The sequence below is a fragment of the Cyprinodon tularosa genome, unplaced genomic scaffold (assembly GCF_016077235.1).
Source record: "Cyprinodon tularosa strain WSP-4 unplaced genomic scaffold, ASM1607723v1 ctg508, whole genome shotgun sequence".
NCBI lineage: Eukaryota > Metazoa > Chordata > Actinopteri > Cyprinodontiformes > Cyprinodontidae > Cyprinodon > Cyprinodon tularosa.
In genome coordinates this window covers 412,704-433,992 of record NW_024039239.1, presented here as the reverse complement: position 1 = coordinate 433,992, position 21,289 = coordinate 412,704, and the positions used below count along the sequence as shown (strand labels likewise).

Sequence of the window (21,289 nt, the reverse complement as noted above, 5' to 3'; positions counted from 1 at the left end):
TAAAATTATTCAAACAGATCAGCTAAACTATATTTACCATTGACCGGATGACAGGCATTCTGCAAGTCACATGAGGGACCTTACAGTCAGATGTCAACATACGATTCATTTATGACCATTTGCCAGACATTAACATCACATTTCTGTATCTGTATAATGGGTCTGTTTTATGTGTTGTCTTCTCAAATCAGAGGCCCCCATGCCTGTCTTTGCCTAGGGCCACACATTTCCTAAATCCGCCCCTGTTTCCATTCTCTCTCTCTCTCCTGGGTTTCATCTGTTGTGCCCAGAATGACCTCCCCTGTCGAGGGAGCGCTCATGAGCACTGATGAGAAAACGGACTGAAATATGAACGAAATTAAACATTCATCCTGTTTTCATATTTTTTTATACAAGGATGCCTTAAAATTGATAGATTTGGTTAATTTGAATTAATAGGATTTTACTTTGGGCTGCTCAGTGGGGCAGTGGGTGCCTTGCAGCAAGAAGGTTCTGGGTTCAATTCCCGGCCCGGGGTCTTTCTGCATGGAGTTTGCATGTTCTCCCTGAGCATGCGTGGGTTCTCTCTGGGTACTCCGGCTTCCTCCCACAGTCCAAAAACATGAGTGTTAGGTTAATTATCTTCTCTAAATTCTCCTTAGGTGTGAGTGTGTGTATGAATGGTTGTTTGTCTCTGTGTTGCCCTGCAATGGACTGGCGACCTGTCCAGGGTGGACCCCGCCTCTCGCCATTGACTGCTCGTGACCCCACTCGGGATAAGCGTCTCAGATAATGGATGGATGCATGGATGAAGGATTTTACTTCTTTGGAGACACGTTTCAGTCAGTGTGAAATGAATAAATTCTCTGCTCAGTGGATGCCAACTTCCCATTTTGCTATCAACACCATTCTAGATAATTTCTGACACTTTATTTGTTAAACTTAGAAGCTGGAACCTGTGAAAGATTCCCTCCCCTCCTTATTTTCACATTTCCTCAAATCGGGTTGTCTGTGCCGCTTGGCCTTGATGCTGTTCAGAACATCGCAGGCTGTGGGCTACTTGTGAGCACACAGCCCGCCAAATGTTGAAAGGGCCATATTATTGCCATTACTGTTAATATATAATAGAAATTTACGAATTCAGTAATTAAATGTTACAGGGGATGGTATGGGGGGATGCCATCCCCCCTCATCCCCCACCCAACTTGAGTATTGACAGTAATCAATCAGATGATGAATAACATCTGACCATCAGAAAATGTTGTGACAAGTGACAGGAAACATGGCAGAAACAATCTGTACGTACATCAAACTTGACTGATGCAGTGGAGGGGATGTGAGCAGTGCTGCCCCCCATCTGTTCTCTGAAGCAGTCTGTAAAAGGAAGCAGGAGACCCATGGCCAAGATCTTAGAGCAGAGCCTCTCGGCTTCCTCTGGTTCCTCCTGCTGCTGCTGCAGGAACAGCTTCTCAAGGAGCGTGCGACCTGAACAGGGCAGAATAAACAGGGAAAATAACTGCTACATGAAACCAATAGGTTCTTTAAATCAGCCTGGTCAGTCAAATTTATCTATGAGATGCTTTTAAAAAGTTATGCTGCTATAGGCCTATACTTCTGGAGGACATAGGGACCCCTTTTTCATCATTCTTCTTCATTCTATCTCTACAGTATTCTCCCACTCTGCATCTATAAACACCTTTGTTTATAGATGATAGAGATCAGCCTGTTTTTCAGTGTAGTCCTGTTTCTCTGACTGTGACTAACTGGATGTGATCTCTTCATCCTCTGACATGGAAGCTGGCTCGAAGCTCGTCTGCCTGGCTGTGTGTTTCCTGGACGGGGAAACACACTGTGGAGCTGGTTGACTTCTGTATCTATGCTTTTTTTCTATGTCTGCTTCTGTCTCCTTGAACTCCAGTCGGCCTCAGAGGATGGCCGCTCACACTGAGCCTGATTCTGCTGGAGGTTTCTTCCTGTTAAAAGGGAGTTTTTCCTCTCCACTGTCGCTACAAGCATGCTTAGTGCGAGGGATTGCTGAAGAGTCAATGAGTCAATGCCATCAGCTGGTTTTTGCTTAGATAGGAAACTTTGAATCTTGATGATTTGGTGAACTGGAAAGTGCCTGGAGATAACGTGTGTTGGGAATTGGTGCTATAGAAATAAACTGAATAGAATTGAATTAGAAATAGCTTGTAACCTCAGTAAAATGCTGTGCAGTTTTCATAAAACCATAATTGAATGAAGCATTTTTGAAAATATAAAGTAAGGACAAATAGTTCAGGCCGTTTACAGTCAGACCCTATTTAATTAAATGTCAAGGAATATAAATGAGCTTTCAGCAGTGATTTGAAATTATCCAAAATTTGAACAAATCTTACATTGAAGGTTAAGCTTCAAATACTTCAAATACTTGGTCTCCACTGCTTTTAAATCTGGTAGGAGATTGCAGGATTGTGAAGCCGTCCTTGAGAAGAACTTGGAGGTAAGCAGGGGCTAAGCCATTTACATGTTAAAAATCGAAAATGTTTAAATGATTTCCATAAGATACAGCTAGCTTTACCACCAAAAGGGCAAAAAAGGAAGAAAAATACATTCACACTGAAAAATTGGGAATTATTTCCCCTTGTAATTAAAGATGTAATAAAAGACATTAGTGAACCAAAATGGGCCTATTTCTTTGTTAAAAGGTGACAGTCCAAAGTCAAACAGAAGTGATTAAGGTTAAGGGGAAAATATTCATTGTATAAACGTCACCATGTTGCACAAAAACAGCATTAAAATAGTAAAATGATGCATTGCCTGGTTGCAGGATTTCTGCCACATGAGGCATCAGTTTGAACTTTTCTTTACAATTTATTTCAACAATATTTTATTGGTATTATTTTTACATACATGATCCAGTCCTCCTCTAAATGTAATCCAGTGCAATGCAGACATCAACTAATAAGTAAATCTACCTTTGTATAATTTAAAACAAAGGTAATTTGAGCTTTTTTTAGACATTCATTACAAGCGGTTTGTCAGGAGATGGCACCATGATGACAAAGAAAAGAAAAAGAAAAAAAAAAGAGAAGAAGTTTAAATCAGGGATAGTTTAAAGAAAAAACAATCCCAAACCTTCATCGTCTTATGCTACATTCAGACCGCATGTGATAGAAGCAGCAAAAATGCGTCTGCTGCTTCATTTTTGATGCGTGTATAAATTAAGGTCAGAAGCATCTCAAGTGCTTCTTTAACACACTACATTTTAAGTTAATTTAGGTGTTAATAAACTGTTTCAGAGGAGTGATCATAGCACTCTGCATCAGCAGTGCTGAGTCTGACTCCCTGCCGGCTCCCAGATCAGCTTCTCTGATTGGTTGATGCGGCGCATCCAGCAGCTAAAGTAAATTTTTTCAAAATCCAGCACCCGCGTGTTGCTGCGCCTTGATGCGTGTCAGCCATTGCCTTTGCATGTAAACCAGCAGCTTCTGCTGCTTCAGTAGGTCTGAATGTAGCATTACAGAGCTCTACTTACGCCAACATCTAACCCTAACCCTATCTAAAGGAAAAGTTGTCCAACAACAGAAACCTACCAGAACATGGCGTTCCAACCTAGGGTACTAGCTTGCTAGCTAAGCACAGTTCTCACTGTAAAGCACTTTTGATAGAAATAAAAATCCTAAACACTTACAGTAAAATGTGGATCCAACTCCAACATAGCTTTTAACATCATTAATGCAAAGCAAACACACATGCAATCCAGTAATGTGATCAAAAAAATTGGGAAGAACTAAATCCAGGTCTGAAACACAGGTTATATATGCAAACAGCCACATACTGAGGGCCAGAGGAGCATGTATGAGACTAGTAAGATCATCACTGATTGATTTCTATGTTCATGGGCTAACAATGACAGAAGGTCCAGCTTGAATTGAGCATCTTCAGACGATGAGATAGAGCTCTGACTGGGCAAAGCTCAGTACATACTTTTATACAGCAACTCCCAATACACACACTCTCCCTTGGAACTGTCCCACCCCTACATAAAGAACTTTTTAACACAAACATTTGGTTATTCCCAAGAAAAATACTTCAATTCATCAAGTAGATAGATTTTAGCCAGATAAACATTCAGAACAGGTCTCCCTTTCACGGCACGAAGGAGGCTGTGTGAACTCATTCTTATCTCTCATCACCCTGCCTTCACCCCTGTCTATACTAAGGAAGCATTTGGTTTCTGTCATCCCCAATATTAACTCCATAACTGGACTCCAACGTAGAGACTGGTAGAATCATCCATATTTGTGCAGAGAAAAGGCACTATCAAAATATTTAGCTCACAAATTTGCCAAGGAAAAATATGCTTCCACAGCAGCATCAGTGAGACATTCAGAGAAGAGAACAGGTAGATTCTGGACTGAAGCTGTTCTGTTATGTTCAGTACTTTGCTATGTTTACCGTCTATATACTGGGGCATTAACTAGTTGACTAGTTGACTGTCTTTCTATGATTTAAATCTAAAATTTCCAAGACTAAGACTTAAATATAACCTTTTTCCCCCCTGTATTTGAATAAAACTGTAAATGGGGAAAAAAACCATACTTCGAGCCGCAATTCTGATGCATTAGAAACTTCAGTAGTATTGAAAAGCAGAGATTATACAAATTTACAGTGAAGCTCGATACAAAATGTGGCGTAATGAGGCCTCGCTCACAGCGGCAACGTCACTGGGGTGGTTTTTGGTATAGGTCTATTTTGAAGTCATAGCCCCCCCCAGAGAAAACTCCACCAGCCGCCATTGGCTGTAGTGTAGTCAATGACCAACGACTCTACTCTGGGGAAAGAGCAATGGAGCAGGACTTTGATGGTATGACTGTTGATCCTTGTCAAGGCCGGTTTCAGTGCACCAAAGGGTTTTTTCCCTGTTGTTTTGACGTGGGAAAACATAGCCTGTGATGTAGATGAAGTCCTCTGACTGGACGGCGCACAGAGGCAAGTTATTGTTAAATGAATCTCAGCCAGTAAAATGCTTCTCTGTTAAATTTCAAGTTTGTTCAGAAGATATTTCATATAAGTTAAATTAAAAATAACATTTCTGTGAGTTCCATGCACTAGTTGCTTTGTCTTGAATTTTTTCCTGTGGTGTCTAATGAATGTAAGAACTGAACACATTGTTTAACTTTGACCACATCACAGGGAGGGTGTGGTTTCATGGGGATGTCTGTCGTTTTGTCAGCTTAGTTTAAGGATTTGTTTCAGAGAGGATTTTCTTAGAAAGCCCTCAGACAGACGCGTTACCCGTCTAGGGCAGACCCGCCTTCCCCCTATGGACTGCTGGAGGTAGGTACCAGCCCCACCGTGACCCTAACGGATAAACAGGACATGATGGATGACGATCTGTACATAAAGATTGTTGTAAACTGGTTGGTGTTGCATCCAAAGACTTTTTGAGTCCTGTAAAGAGCCTTACATTTAGAAGCATAAGCAGTTATAAGACATTAATACAACATCATCAAAGAAAGCTGATTGTTTTCTCCCGATGAACGTAGGAGGTTGATACATTTTTCTCTTGCACGTTCTTTACCCACCTGTGAAAACATCCTGGAAAGGACAAAGGGAGACCTGTCCACATGAGGATCTTCTGGTGGCACAGATAGGTTGACTGCCTCCTCCTCTGTAGCCCATCAGATAATCTCCTGATTCTCCTCCATCCACTTCTCTGCCTCTCAGCCTCCTTTCCAGCTCCTCTGTCCAGTCAGCTGAGCGGCTTAGAGCCCCAGTGAGGCTCAGAGACCGCTGTCTGTGAGTTTCATGCTCTCCGACAAACGTCCTGGAAACAATTAGATTTAAAGTTAATTTCCAGGTAACCCTCAGAGAGCAGGAAGAATGGGCCAACCTTCTACAGAAGGCAAGGCCACCACTCTCTGGCATTGAGACGCAACATTATCAGAATAAAGCCATAATATTATGAGAATAAAGCTGAACAATAACGAGAATGAAGCCATCATGCCAAACCCCGTTTCTGAAACAAAGCTTCAGACATACTGATATTAATAATAATTTGATGCTAAAGGACTTAATATATCCTTTTTAGTGAAACAGATGCCAAAATTTAATTTCACAAGATGCCCGACAATCCCCATTTTGCGAAGACAGTGCTTCTAGTAACAGTTGTCATAAAATACAACTTTATTTTTGTAAAATCAGGACTTTATTCTCCTAATGTTGCAGCTTTATTCTCGTAATATTACAACTTTATTCTGGTAATGTTGCGACTTTATTATAATGACTTTATTCTCCTAGTATTACAAATTTACTCTCATGATATTGCGACTTTATTCATGCAATATTATGACCAGAGATGGGAAGTAACGAAGTACAAATACTTCGTTACTGTACTCAAGTAGATTTTTCTGATATTTTTACTTTACTTTACTACTTATTTTTATGGCAACTTTTTACTTCTACTCCTTACATTTTTACACAAATATCTGTACTTTCTACTCCTTACATTTAAAAAAATTGGCTCGTTACTTTAGTTTTGAATCATTTCAATGGAGTTACCGTTATTATTTTTCACGTCATCAATACCAAATTCAATCTAATTGGATGGGAATCTACGTTGCATTTGACGCACCACTACAAGATGAATCGACAGATTCGGCGGTATTCATTCGCGGCAAATCATAGCAGCTTGGTGGCGGCGGCGTTAGCATAGTAGCATGGACGACGAGATGATTGAAAATGAACACAACGGAGATCTAGTCCTATTGGCAGACATCCATTTAAAATGTAGGCAACAGCATGAAAAAAGTGGTTTCTACTTTTACTTTTATACTTTAAGTAAATTTACAAGCCTGTACTTTGTTACTTTTACTTGAGTAAAGAAGTTTAATCAGTACTTCCACTTTTACCAGAGTATTTTTTAACACAAGTATCTGTACTTTTACTCAAGTACGGAAAGTGAGTACTTTTGCCATCTCTGATTATGACTTTAATCCCCTTTATATTATGAATTTGTTCTCGCAATGTTGCAACTTTATTCTTGCGAAGACAGTGCTTCTAGTAACAGTTGTCATAAAATACAACTTTATTTTTGTAAAATCAGGACTTTATTCTCCTAATGTTGCAGCTTTATTCTCGTAATATTACAACTTTATTCTGGTAATGTTGCGACTTTATTATTATGACTTTATTCTCCTAGTATTACAAATTTACTCTCATAATATTGGGACTTTATTCACGCAATATTATGACTTTAATCCCCTTTATATTATGAATTTTTCTCACAATGTTGCGACTTTATTCTCATAATATTACGACTCCTGAGGGAGGGCTGAGGAGCAAAGATGCATTTCTATTGGTCAGCTGGACGTTGGCTCAACATTTTTAATCATCATTAGCAAGCGTTTAGATTGGGCTTAATTTGAAGAGACTATGATGTATAAAATGCAACTTTAAAAAATAATATTCATAAGAATCGATCTGAAAAAGAGAAATTTGAAAAAAATTAATTTTAAAAAAGTGGAAAAAATGGATAAAATCTGAGAAAGTTACTCTCAAAATATTTTTTCTTATTCAGAAGTTGTTCAAAGTTTTAGTTTTGGATTATCCTTTTTTCTCCAATTGCACACCATGTTCTTTGCTTGAAATTATAATGGGGCAAAATTAACTCCATAAACTAAAAGATGCAACAAAGTCTGAAAATATAAAATCTGTAAAAAAACTTTTTTTGAAATATAAGATATGAAACAATTTAAATACAAAATAAAACTTGAAAAAGAATTTCAAAAAGTTTTTCAAAAGAGAATTTTTCATTTATTAGGTTTTTTTGGGGGGGATTGCAACTTTTTCCCATTTCAAAATGTCTTCTTTACCCATAACAATAATGGAACAATATTCACTCCATATTACATAATTACCAATAGGCAAAGAAGTAACGATCCAGTTTGGAGAAAGTAACCAGTATAAATTCAGATATTTGTGTTTTAATATAAGGAGTCAAACCAAAAAGTCTACAAAAAGATTTCAACTGAAGTACAGATATGGAAAAAAAAAAGCGTCCTAACTACTTGATGCTTCTAAAACTGTTAAATGAGACAAGCGTGCAGCATTAGTGTGTACCTGCGGCTGTGGAGGTGGGCTCTGCGTGGTGACAGGGGGCTATGGGAGGGAGACAGAGCGGGGGAGTGTCCAGGCGTGCTGAGCTGCCGCGTGGTGGTCTTAATGTAGGATGGAAAGACGGTGGGGTAGGATTTAACAGCGTGGCTGTAAAAGTTAGAGGGGTGGGTAGACTTTAGGAGCTGCTTTGCCAGCTTTGGGCTCCCCTGGGGGGGCAGGGTGACGAAGCAAATGTTGCCCCTGCCGCAGTGCTGGTCGGGCGGAGAGGCACTGGGACAGGAAGCGACGGGTTGGTTTGTTTTGGAGCCCACTATGGGACATTCGTCCAGGGACTCGGCACTCGTAGCTGAGCCTAAGTGAGCGTCGAACACGTCCCCTGAGCTCAGTCCCTCTGCAGCTTCAGGACTTTTACTGCTGCTGTCCGGAGCGGGGCTCAGGTCTGCTTCCTCCAGCTTTCTGGGACTTTTCCCTTCACTGTCAATTGAGACATCAGGGGAGCCATTATCACTGGTTTCCATAGCGACTGGTTCGGCTGCTACCCCCCCAGTAGCCATGGAGACGTTCTCATGCTGGTCTTTTGTGCTGGTTTCTCTCTCCCCCTCTCCTCCCATGCTTAACTCCAAAGGCCCCACCTTTTCCTGGACGTCCCCCTGTCCCTTCACCTCTGAGGGAGGGCAGAGGTGTGTCTCTCTGCTCGGCAGCAGTGGAGGCGGGTCTTTGGCTTTGGCAGACGGAGGACTTTCACTCTCTAGGAAGGACAGAGCATCCGAGGCCACTTCTAACTCTGGGGTCGTCTCAAGAACCTCCTGAGGAGTTAACCTCTCGATCCCATTCCTCTTCTTGGTCATGTCCTCCGGTGCTTTAAGGGTCAGGTCCCTGCCTCCTGAAACCGCCTCGGCGATGGCGTTTCCACCATCCAGATGTTGCTGATGCTGCAGCCTGATGGCCAGCTGGATGTCTGCGAGTAAATCCTCATGGTCAGCCGCTGAGTGGAAGCTGTAAATATCAGTGTCTGATCCTGAGCTGCCTCCCTTCTGCCCTCCTTCCTCTGTGGGTGAGGTTGCTGCTGTTGAGGCTTTCCTCTGCACCTCCAACTTCTCCTCTTCTCCTCCTTCTCTCTTCCTGATTTCCCGTTCTGGTTTCTTTTTCTTTTCGGGGAAAGCCGTCTCTGAATCAGAGTGTCCCAGCTCGTCTGCGGACAGGTCAGGTGTTTTGCTGCTGTCCAGCTCATCGTGCTGTGATGCCAGATCAGGAATCGATGAGCACGTGTCCCCCTTCCCTTTATGGTTGGTCTTTCTCTTTCGCAGGGAAAAAACGGAGGACTTGGAGTCGGATTTGTTTCTTTTTTTGCCTGCTCCTGTGCCATGTGTCCCTCCTCCTCCACTGCTGTTTGCTCCTTTACCTCCATGCTTGCCATAGTGTTTCTTGCCCCCCTTTTTGGTCAAGTCCCCCCCTCCCTCCCTCCATCCGTCATCCAGTGAAGGGTAGCTTCCATTACCAGATGCAGGTGCAGCTCGTTTTTGCTTTGCCTCCTGATTTCCCATGGTGATGGGATGGAGCGATGGCCGCCGTCTTCTCTTCTCAAGGCATGCCTAGAAGAATTCCCCGTCTCTCTGGGGAGATTGATGCTTCTGGCTAATAAAGGTGAAGATGCTGTGACATCATCTAAGAATCAGTAGCTGATGGATGTAGATGAAACTCTGCTGCAGCTAATGGTGTTTATTCTCTATAGCTTCTGCCATCTGTGATCTGTTTCTTGTTGTTTTCCGGTGACGAAGGCAGTGATGCTGGCGCTGATGCAGGAGAGACACACAGCACCCTCCTTCTCCTATGCTGTGTCTTTCTTACCCTCCCCCCTCCTTCTCTGCTGAAAAGGACGGCGCATGCTCTGTGCTCTCATTGGTAGTCTGACAGGGAGGAGGACCAGGAACAAAGCCCCATCCTGACAGATGTCATTACCTTTATAGCTCATTTTAAAGTCTCGCACTACATTTCCCATGATTCTCATTCTCTTTCTACAAGATCTACGAATGGGTTGGTCACAATGTAAAAAAATGAAATCTTAATAAGTAATTTTTCTTAAAATATGTGCATTTTTTCTTGAATTAAGGAGGTAAGTGAGACACTTTGCCAATGGAACAAGACAATTTACATTTAAAATAAGAACATTTGTATTGTCTTGTTCCAAGTGCAGATTATCTAATAACCTTAACTAAAGAGTAAAACTAATCATTCCATCGGCTAATCATCCCATTTACCTGCTTAAATTAAGCAGAAATAAACTTGTAAGCAAACTAAAATAGTTTTTTTCTGTGTATTTTGTTTCATTATTGTTGCAAACAAAAACATGTTTTGAAAATGGGGGGGGACTGCAATCTAGACACAAAATGTTTTAAAATTTCTGATTCCTCTTTTTCTGATTATTTTTTCTGAACTGTATTTTGATCGTTATCATGTTTCATGGATCACTTTAGGTGGGTTCGAGATGGACAACACCTCGCCTGAAATGAGGTTGAGAGTTTCCGGCAGTGCTGATGGGCGGGGTTAAAAGTCTGTGATAGCGATGGACAGAGCTGTCTGCGACTGAAGCTGATGCACCACATTTGCATTATGCAACTTATGTATAGAAAATACAAAATAAAACAATTCTAAAATAAACTCACAAACACACATATACATATTTAACATATATAAACACACATCCAAACCAAGCAGAAGAGCATCCTGGATGTAGAGAACAGCCTGGAAAAGCTGTTTTTCTCACTGATCTATCAGAGCTCATCAAAGTAAAACTAATTAAGTCATTCAGACTATAATTTTTTTCCCAATTCATCAAGTGTAAATGTGATTATAAGGGAGTTACTGAGCGGAGCTCTACTTTTTCCTATTTTGTATTTATTTACATTCCTTACTAACATCCTTACTAACAAAATATTTTATTTTATTTATTTATTTTTTTGAGATAGAAAGCATAAATTTATAAAAATGAAATGCTCAAATTAAACGATTAAATTAATAGTCTTTATTTCAATTATTGTACGTTCCACTTTTGGACAATTATCAATAGTTTTGACTGAGAGGGGAACTCAAAATTGTCCAAAGGGTAACACAAGTCAAAAAAGGTTGGAAACACTGATCTAAAAGGACCTGCTTTAATTTCTATTGTTGTATTAAACAGTAACTTTACTGCTGTAATTGTGATAATACAGATATAATAAAGATTTTAAACAATAAGTAGTGCCATGGTTTGAGATATACATTATCATAGCATCTCATATCATTTCTAAATGGCAAATCATCTTACTGGGCAATAGTAATGAACCCCAACCTACAGTAAATCCAAGGTTGAATTACACAAACTTTCATGTTTGAGCTGAGAAACGTAACTGCAAGTCAAAATCCAACAACACAATCATTTCATAGAATGATGCTGTAGAGCCCAGAAAGCCAGTATTCCAGCTGAGAAACATTTCTGTCTAATGTTAATGTTGGGTGGTGTTCATGTCACTTTGTGCATGTTGTTGCTCCACTATAGAAATGGTTCCGCATCTTCTCCCAAATGCTCCGCTTCTCCAGAAACACCAGCAGGAGTGATGTCATCACCATCACACCTTTGAATAGCAAACATATGCTAACAGCATTCTTCCATTCACATCATACTGTGTTCTAACTTGTTGGTAGTTAGAATATGCTGGTACACATATTTCTAATAGAATATTTGTATCATAATCTGGGGGAGGGGGGGGGGGGGGAATAAATCTGTCACTTTTTTGCATTGCTTCTTATCCTCACCTGCACCGCTCGCTAGCTACACAAATCACAGCAGCCGGCTCCAGGCACACGTCTAACACCCCTTCCTCCGGACTGACTGTTGGGGTGGGTGTTAATTGAAATAAACCAATCGTCTTTCCCTCCTCACATGCTACTGGCCTAAGTGGCCTGGCCTGTCTCTGTGATAGGTGCGCCGCCACTGCACCAGCAGACTTTAAAATAAATAAATAAGACAGACGCAGGCTAATCCCAGGCCAGTTTCCATCGATTAGTCCAAGGCAGAAACAGCTGTCATCCCCTCAGTGATGTCAGTCATGTCAGCCTTTCTTCTTCCTCGTGATCTATACCCCACTTGTTGACAGTCACAGCAGGGGGCTTTTTGGGGGCTTTTTTTAATGTAGACAGAGCTTGCCTGGAGACACTCTCGGACATGACAGCGTCAGCAGTGGAAATAGTAATCCCTCCTGCTGTCAGTTTGTGCCAAGCAGAAGATTAATTTTGCTGACTTGTCTGAACTTGAACCATGGCTGCCTTTGTTAGTGCTGTCAGCTTTGCTCTGAGAGTTCTGCAGAACGACAGTTCCCACCTCTACTTTGAGTCCTGAAAACTAAGCTACGACATAAGCACCCCTGTCTGCTAAGGTCTGGGTCTATGTAATGATGGAAGTTGTCCTCCAGTCCAAACAGGCAGCCCTGTAGTTTAAATTATAAACAGGAGAGCTACAGGGCATCCAAAAGTTTCAGAACAGGTTAACTGTCATGATCTTGGCACTGATGACCATTTCATTCACCTGTCTAACTCTGCCCGGTTTCTCATCACTGCTTATCTGATCCACCTGCTTCTGCCTCTATTTAAGGTGTTTGCCTGCAGTCATCAGAGCCAGATTATTCTTGTTCTCCCATGCCTTGGAGTGCAGTAAGCAACCTAGTCCTCCCTCTGCCTGCTCCATCACACTGCCACACATGTAGGTTCTTGGGGAGGGGGTCGTTACTGGAGGGTCCCACCTTCTGATGATGTCCCCCACCCCAATTTTATTTAGCATTTTAGACACATCCATCTACAATATTTTCACAACACACATCTATGTAGGGCATTGTTTGGGGCGGTGGGGGTCAAGGGCACCCCAGGGGGGCCTTATTTCGGCCTCACCGCAGTCGGCACCCCTCTCGCATTTAAACATTGGCATGCCACATATCTGACTCAATAACCATTAAAACAACTATTTTCATTCATTTCAGACGGAACTATTCACAGACTGGGAATATCTTAATCTGCACTTCCAATATTCACCAGTGTTCGGCGCCATTTCTTTTCTTCCAGCTCTCAAGAGGTGATGCAAAAACATTCTTTAATTTCTGCCCAAAAGGAATCCCCAAATTATATCCAAAGTAAATATTTCATTGCTTACTGATCATTTTTGGATAAAGACCGTGATGGATCAATGGATCAATGAAGATTTTATTGATCTGTGTTTAATGCATAATTCATAGTAGACCAGGAAGTGTTTGCTCTGGGATGGAAACCTTGGATGTCTAAAACCATTCCTTTATTAGACATTTTGTTAGCTTGTCTCTCCTCTATATTAACCAATATTATGTGTTGAAGTAGATCTGCTATTTTCACAAATGTTGTGAGACACTTTTTTTATAAAGTAATGCATTAATTCATAAAAAAGTTTATTTAAAATCTATAAATCAAAGTTTTCTGCCCAACAGCAATGATGATCTGCACGGCAGCATTCTATACTCAGCTATTGTAGCATCTAGGATAGAGCTGTCAGTCTGGGAAAGAATCTGGTTGTTATTCGAAATTGTAAAGATTAACTTTTTTATCAAGTGCAATGTAAAACTGACTAGAACTAGACTAAAACCTTTTCACATATAGTAATGACTAAAACGTGACTAAAACGAATAGTAATTTTCGTCTGGAAGAAGGAAACTAAGACTAAATCTAAGATGGCTGTCAAAAGCAACACTGATTATAACATTCAGTAATAAATTACGGTTAAGTCCCAGCTGCTGTCAGAGAGAAACATTCCTGTCTCCTTGATGGTAACACCATGTGCTCTTCTTTTGTTTGTGACTCGTGGAGGAAAATTCCCCGATCACAAGCCTGGGGGCAGAAAAGGAAAAAGGTGTAATTGGATATTTGAACTGGATGTACTAGGAAATCCTAATTTTATTAGTATATTCATGTTTTTATTTAGTCTTTTTGAAAACAAAATTATATGCATGAATGTATTACAGAGACAAAGTGGGTCAATGCTGCACACCTGTAACTGAGTATCGTTACCAAAATGCATTCTTAGTTTGCCCAACTCTGGCCCTCTCAATGGCTTCTTGCTCTTGTGGGCTGACAGAAAGCGATGAAACCACATTCAGATCTCTGTCTTCTGCGCTGTGATAACCTGGACTTGCCACCATTAAAAGGTCTAAATAGGGACATTCTAGATTTGAAATAAAACCGACCGTCGCAGTCTTGGTTCTGTTCAGTTTTCTTTTAAGTCTTCAGTTTTACTTTGATCCATGTTTTCTAGTTTTATTGGTTTAATTCCTATTTTGTTGTGATTTCTGGATATATTTGAGTCCTTAGGTTTTTCTTTGTTGCCTTCTGTTGCCCTCCTATGTTGGTCTCCCTTTCCCTTGCTCCCTTCTAGAAGCCTCTGTTCACACCTGCTCCCATTCAGCTCATTAGTCCTGTCTTTGCTCAGTCTCCCATATATACTATCCCTGTGCAGTTCCTCAGTGGTGTTTCCCCATCTTTCCCCAGCTCCTCTTGCACGTTTTCCCTGATATCTCCATGGTTCTGTTTTTTTCTGTACTTTTATGTCGGATTTATGGATTCCTGCCTTAGTTGCCTCTGAGTAATTTTATTAAATCTACAAAAACTCACCTCTGTCTCCTCACCTCTGCATTTGGATCCTCAAAACCTCAACTCAACCTGACACTACAAACGGGCTGCCAAATTTCAACCCTTTGCAATCTGTACTTACATCTATTATATTAAATTTAATATTTTCTACGGCCGTTTACTGCTATCCATATGATGGTTTGTCTTGTCATTTTTTACTCCACTCTTATTTACACTGGATACCGTAAACTGATAGGTCTCCATTCATTTATACCATGCCCAAACATTATAATCTCGGTCCAGGTTTATAACACAGCCATTCTGATCAAATAACTAATAATCTGATTATAAAGGGCAGACAAAGTAGAGGTTTGTCAACATAGCATAACGTGACAAATCAGAGGTGTGTCCAGTTCTAAGATCCAACTTAAGCTACGTTCACACCACACGCGATTCCAGCAGCAGAAGCAGCTGGTTTGCATGCAAAGTCTAGGGTTGATGCGCATCAAGGCGCAGCAAAAGGTCCTGCAGTGTCTAGAGCAGCAGGAGCAGCTGATCATGAGCTTCTGAAGTGTGTGACGCACTTCACATGCAGCAGATGCTGGTTGTAAGTTTTTTGCTCCTCTATGTGCCACATGAACCAATCAGAAAAGCTGATCTGGGAGCTGGAAGGGAGTCAGACACAGCACTGCTGATGCAGAGCGCCATGATGAAACAGTTTATTAACGCCTAAATTAACTTAAAATGTAGGAACCTGCCGGCAGAATATGTTTGCTTTTATTATCCTGCTGCCTGCAGTTTGTAGCACACACCTGAAAAACGCTAAAATCTACATCCAGCCGCCACCAACAGTAGATGAAACCCCCAAGAGGCGAGCGGGCCTGAGGCAGCTGCTGCTGGGGATTCCCAGTGACAGCGCACCGCCGGTATGTGGGGGTCTGAGCGGCTCCCACACAGAAATAATCTTTGAAGGCAGGATGGTAATCTGGATGAACTGACTGCACAGACCATGTTTTCAGGAGGACTTTCTCACTTCAAAATAGATTCAAGCTACTTTTTACCCACTGATCACAGCAAATATAGCAAAGCTGCTCTCTGGCATTGAACACAGGAGCAGCAGAAGCATCAGACGCATCTGGACACACTTTACTGGATGGCTGACCTTAATGTGGACAAGCATCAGAAATTAAGCAGCAGCTGCCGCTGAAATTGCGGGGCGTCTGAATGTAGCATTAGACCTTTTCACGTGGCCTAGCTTGCCAACATGCACCATTCTTTGTCCTCCGGCATGAAAGGTTTAGTTCCAACTGAAATAGTAACATATATCGATTAAATACATTATATAGGGTGACCAAACGTCCGTATTTTCCGGGACATATCCGTATTTCACGTCCTGTCCCGGGCGTCCCGGGTTTTTTTTAGAAAGTGAGGAAATGTCCTGATTTCACTGCGCACGACGCTCCGTGTGACGTAATCCCTGAGCCGCGTCAGTGCGGGCAGCCCTGCTCTTAATCAGAGGCTCTGTTCAAAAACCTGGGCTGCATCCTCCAAGGACGCGGTCTACCTAGACTGGATCCTTCGAAGTCCTTGAAAATAAGGAGGCCGGAAGAGTTTTGGCTGTAAAATTGAGCAGGTCCACCCTTCGGCGGGTTTTACCGCCGTATGCTCTGTTGCTTAGCAACCGTGAAAGTTGACACACAAAGCAGGAAAAGAATGAATACCGAGGTTTTCAAAACTGTTTGTTTATTTATTTATTTTTTAAATAGTTAAAGCGAACAAAGACTACACTCACAAGAATCCAGAGTGGAATAAAGGTTCCAACCAGCGGGACCAGGAACAAATCAAATCAAATGTAATGATAGAAACCTTAGTCAGTTAAATAACCTGCTGCTGTCATTCTGCACATCTCTGATTTTGCTGCTATTTTCAAATATCCATTACTGTAAAAATGTCCATAGCTGCATATTGGTTATTTATTCTCCAGTTTTATATTGTTAAAACACTTTACAGAATTTTATTTTTTATATTTTAACTCTTCCCTATTATGTTATTCTTATACATTTCTCTAAGGTCCTCATTTGTGTGACCATTTTCAATAATCTTTTTGCTGCTGTAAATTTGCCCATTGCGGGACAATAAAGGAATTTTCTATTCTATTCTATAAAAGGGTTAGAAATATATAAGTAAATCTAAACAATGTATCTACAAAATATATCTGCAAAATCTCTAATATTCAACAACAAAAAATACTTAGTTAAGCATATTGTGCAAAACAACAATACAAAAATTAAAATCCTATCAGATTTATATTTCCCACTCTGCAGATCTATTAGAATCTGTCCTTAAATTACAGCCAAAATCATTTACACAGTAACAGATTAAAACCTTTAAATAAACCAAACATTACCGCCACATATCTGACTCAATAACTATTAAAACAACTATTTTCATTAATTTCAGACGGAACTATTCACAGAGTTGTATTATTATATTAAACTGAACTTCCAATTTTCACAACTGTTCTGCGCCAAGTAACATTTCCTCTGATCACGTAGCAAATCCCGATGATGAGACATTTGTTCTTTCAATATCACCCCCCCGCTCCAAGGTGTCCTGGTTTTCCCAAATGAAAATATGGTCACCCTACATTATAAAGTTTTCAGTTGATTGATACCTCTGAATAAATCTATACTCACCCAGAGATGTGGAAGGTGCCATCACAAACCTCCTCTTTGCAGTGACCTCAGTTTTGGTTGCTGGGGCCTGTTTCCACAAACACTCTACATCCATGCGGTTTTTTTTAAGCCCAAATCAGCAGAGTTGCTACTAACGTGATGTCACACTAGCCATGTCCATATTTAGGCCCACTAACTGATTACAAGATTGTCAACACCTGTGATGCTAATTCCTGGATGTTGTGGGGAAAAGGTATTCAACTATTCCGTCCGGTTAAATAAACGGACCACTGGAATTTGTTTTCCAAGTTTGAAGATGTTTCGCTTCGCATCCAGGAAGCTTTCGCAATTCAACTGTCTGTATTAGCTTCTTTAGAGTGGCCCAATGTAAGCCTGGTTATGGCTTAGAAAACATGCAAATTGAAACTGGAAAACCAGCTCCACCCCTTAATAATGCGAGTCGTTGAAGTCATTATTCGCCTGCAATACCCGCTATCACCCATTTATTTAAAAAGGCAGTCAGTTAAGGGTCATTGTTGGCCTGGCTGACCTGCCGAGATACACTGCCTGGCCAAAAAAAAAGTCACCACCAAAAAAAAGGTCACTCTATTACTTTGTTGGACCGCCTTTAGCTTTGATTACGGCACACATTCGCTGTGGCATTGTTTCGATAAGCTTCTGCAATGTCAAAAGATTTATTTCAAACCAGTGGCCAGGCAGTGTATTTTGTCCCCCTACATAGCGATGGGGGTGGAGCTGATAGCAGGAAGGAATCAACTGTATATATAAATGGCTTCCTTCAAACCCCTTTCAAACCACCTGCCTTCTTTGTCCAAAATTTGAATATTCGATCCTCAAATGCCCTTTGTCCTTAAGGTGTACACTTACCGGCCACTTTATTAGGTACACCTGTCCAACTACTCGTTAACACTTAATTTCTAAGCAGCCAATCACATGGCGGCAACTCAGTGCATTTAGGCATGTAGACATGGTCAAGACAATCTCCTGCAGTTCAAAACGAGCATCAGTATGGGGAAGAAAGGTGATTTGAGTGACTTTGAACGTGGCATGATTGTTGGTGCCAGAAGGTCTTTTCTGAGTATTTCAGAAACTGCTGATCTACTGGGATTTTCACGCACAACCATCTCTAGGGTTTACAGAGAATGGTCCGAAAAAGAAAAAACATCCAGTGAGCGGCAGTTCTGTGGGCGGAAATGCCTTGTTGATGCCAGAGGTCAGAGGAGAATGGCCAGACTGGTTCGAGCTGATAGAAGGGCAACAGTGACTCAAATAACCACCCGTTACAACCAAGGTGGGCAGAAGAGCATCTCTGAACGCACAGTACGTCGAACTTTAAGGCAGATGGGCTACAGCAGCAGAAGACCACACCGGGTGCCACTCCTTTCAGCTAAGAACAGGAAACTGAGGCTACAATTTGCACAAGCTCATCGAAATTGGACAATAGATGATTGGAAAAACGTTGCCTGGTCTGACGAGTCTTGATTTCTGCTGTGACATTTGGATGGTAGGGTCAGAATTTGGCGTCTACAACATGAAAGCATGGATCCATCCTGCCTTGTATCAACGGTTCAGGCTGGTGGTGGTGGTGTCATGGTGTGGGGAATATTTTCTTGGCACTCTTTGGGCCCCTTGGTACCAATTGAGCATCGTTGCAACGCCACAGCCTACCTGAGTATTGTTGCTGACCATGTCCATCCCTTTATGACCACAATGTACCCAACTTCTGATGGCTACTTTCAGCAGGATAATGCGCCATGTCATAAAGCTGGAATCATCTCAGACTGGTTTCTTGAACATGACAATGAGTTCACTGTACTCAAATGGCCTCCACAGTCACCAGATCTCAATCCAATAGAGCATCTTTGGGATGTGGTGGAACGGGAGATTCGCATCATGGATGTGCAGCCGACAAATCTGCGGCAACTGTGTGATGCCATCATGTCAATATGGACCAAACTCCCTGAGGAATGCTTCCAGCACCTTGTTGAATCTATGCCACGAAGAATTGAGGCAGTTCTGAAGGCAAAAGGGGGTCCAACCCGTTACTAGCATGGGGTACCTAATAAAGTGGCCGGTGAGTGTATATATATATATATATATATATATATATATATATATATATATATATATATATATATATATATATATATATACAGGTGTCCCATACAAGCTGCCTGATTCTTCTCCTTGCCAGAGGCACTACATAGAGCTCAGTGGTAAGTGAAAAGCTTACCACTATACCACTATATTTTTTGACATGCATGTTTGATTAGACGCTGCTGTTTGTCCTTGGCCGGCTGTTTTGTCTGCTATTTCCGGCCGGCAGTCCGCCTGTAGGCGTCCGTCGCCGGCTGCCTGTTACTTTGGCTGTCGGCTCCATGCCCGCTGTCCTGGTCAGCGTGAAGCTGCTTCTTGTCTCTCGTCCAGTGTGACTGATTCGGGCCGGTCTGTGACTGGCATGTACCGATCCTTCTGGTGAATCTTTGTGCAGTGTCTGCTGCGGCGTGGGGGTTTATCTCCAAACTGACTTTATTGAAACTACTGCTGCTTTTTTTTTTTTTTGTGCACTGAACTGTGTTAATATGAAATGTGTGATTTGAATGTCTTTTTATTTTGACAGAAAACGGCCAGCTACTGGTGTTGGTGGTGGACTTTCCGGGTGGTGGTACTTCTTTTGGCTTGGTGCACGATTCTCTTTTTTTTTTTTTTTTGCTGTGTTCTTTTGTATGTCACTACCCTGATTTACACTGCCATCCTGGAGTTGAGCTGTGACTGTATTTTAATGTGTGAGTGATTTTAAATTGCTTTGTTCCAATAACTGTAATAAAATCTTTGAATCTGGTGAGAATGTCTCAAGCCTCATCTTTAGCGGGCCTCTGTGCCTTCGAGGTAACTTTCAAGGGAAATTATTGCAACCTTACATTAAATTTGCAGTTTTAAAGTGCAGTTACCAATTTGGATCACTCGGTACCACTACACCTAGAAATGGCATCTGATTTACTAGAAACCACATCAGGCACAGCCAGTGATAGAAAACTAGCTACTTGCCACCAGAGTTGTCTTCCATGCTGGTCGTAACTTTAGCTTCTGTCTGTCTTCGTTAAAATGGATGCCATTCTGTGTGCCACTTTGTGTGTAGTTGCCACTTTGCAATGATTGCAAAGCTACTTGTTGCCTCCTTTCTCTTCCTTAAAATGAAGCCAAACTTTCTATCGCTTTACCCGATGGGACACCATTTTTTTTTTGTTGCTTTTCTAGACTTACGCCTGGTCACGTCGTACTAGCTTACTGAATGCCGTGTGCGTAACTTACGTAAAAAAAACGTGACGTAAGTCGTGCTGCCCAGCGCTCGCTCTGGTGCTGCCTGGATCCATTAATAGAATCGTTAAGCGATGGTTATTGCTTAATGATATACCCTGGGAAAGGGAATCCATCTAAGATTCTTTGCTTTCAGTGGATGAAATGTGCTGACTGTAGATTTCAGGCACGTAAGGTATTAAGTAGATACTTTTAGGTGGAAATAAACAGGTCCTTCAGATGAAAACTAGACTTTAACAACATAAAGAAAAATCCATTTAAAGTTTGGAGACAAGTTCAGACAAGCAAAAACAAATCATAACCAGGGTGGTTCTCCATTTGGTCTGGTTACACCATACGCGAGGCCCTTGTCTAGGCCTATTGTGTCTGACCCAGTTTTTCTGCACCAGCATAAACCTCTCACCTCACCTCAAAGTCTCAGGATCTGAGGCAAATTTTTCCCTCTGGCTGAGTCCTAAGTGCAGTGACAGCCTGATCTATCCATGCACACAGAGGTCCAGGTCATCCTTAACTAGGATGCGCGTGTTGTTACTACCGATTTTGGAAGAAAAAAAAAGACATCACCAGACAGA

General features: G+C 41.4%; 1 protein-coding gene across 2 annotated transcripts in view; it reads right to left on the bottom strand.

Annotated features, from left to right (window-relative positions):
* The window catches only part of LOC119795294 (formin-2-like), a 47,139-nt gene extending 37,203 nt beyond the window's left edge, over positions 1–9,936 (bottom strand). For both annotated transcript variants that reach the window (XM_038303205.1, XM_038303206.1), the window contains exons 1-3: positions 8,086–9,936; positions 5,550–5,791; positions 1,286–1,464 (exon numbers count right to left, since the gene is read on the bottom strand). In XM_038303205.1, coding sequence (XP_038159133.1) covers positions 1,286–1,464; positions 5,550–5,791; positions 8,086–9,626 — 1,962 coding nt within the window. In that variant the 5' untranslated portion in view covers positions 9,627–9,936. The remainder of the gene's footprint in view (positions 1–1,285; positions 1,465–5,549; positions 5,792–8,085) is intronic.
* Positions 9,937–21,289: the final 11,353 nt, after the last annotated feature.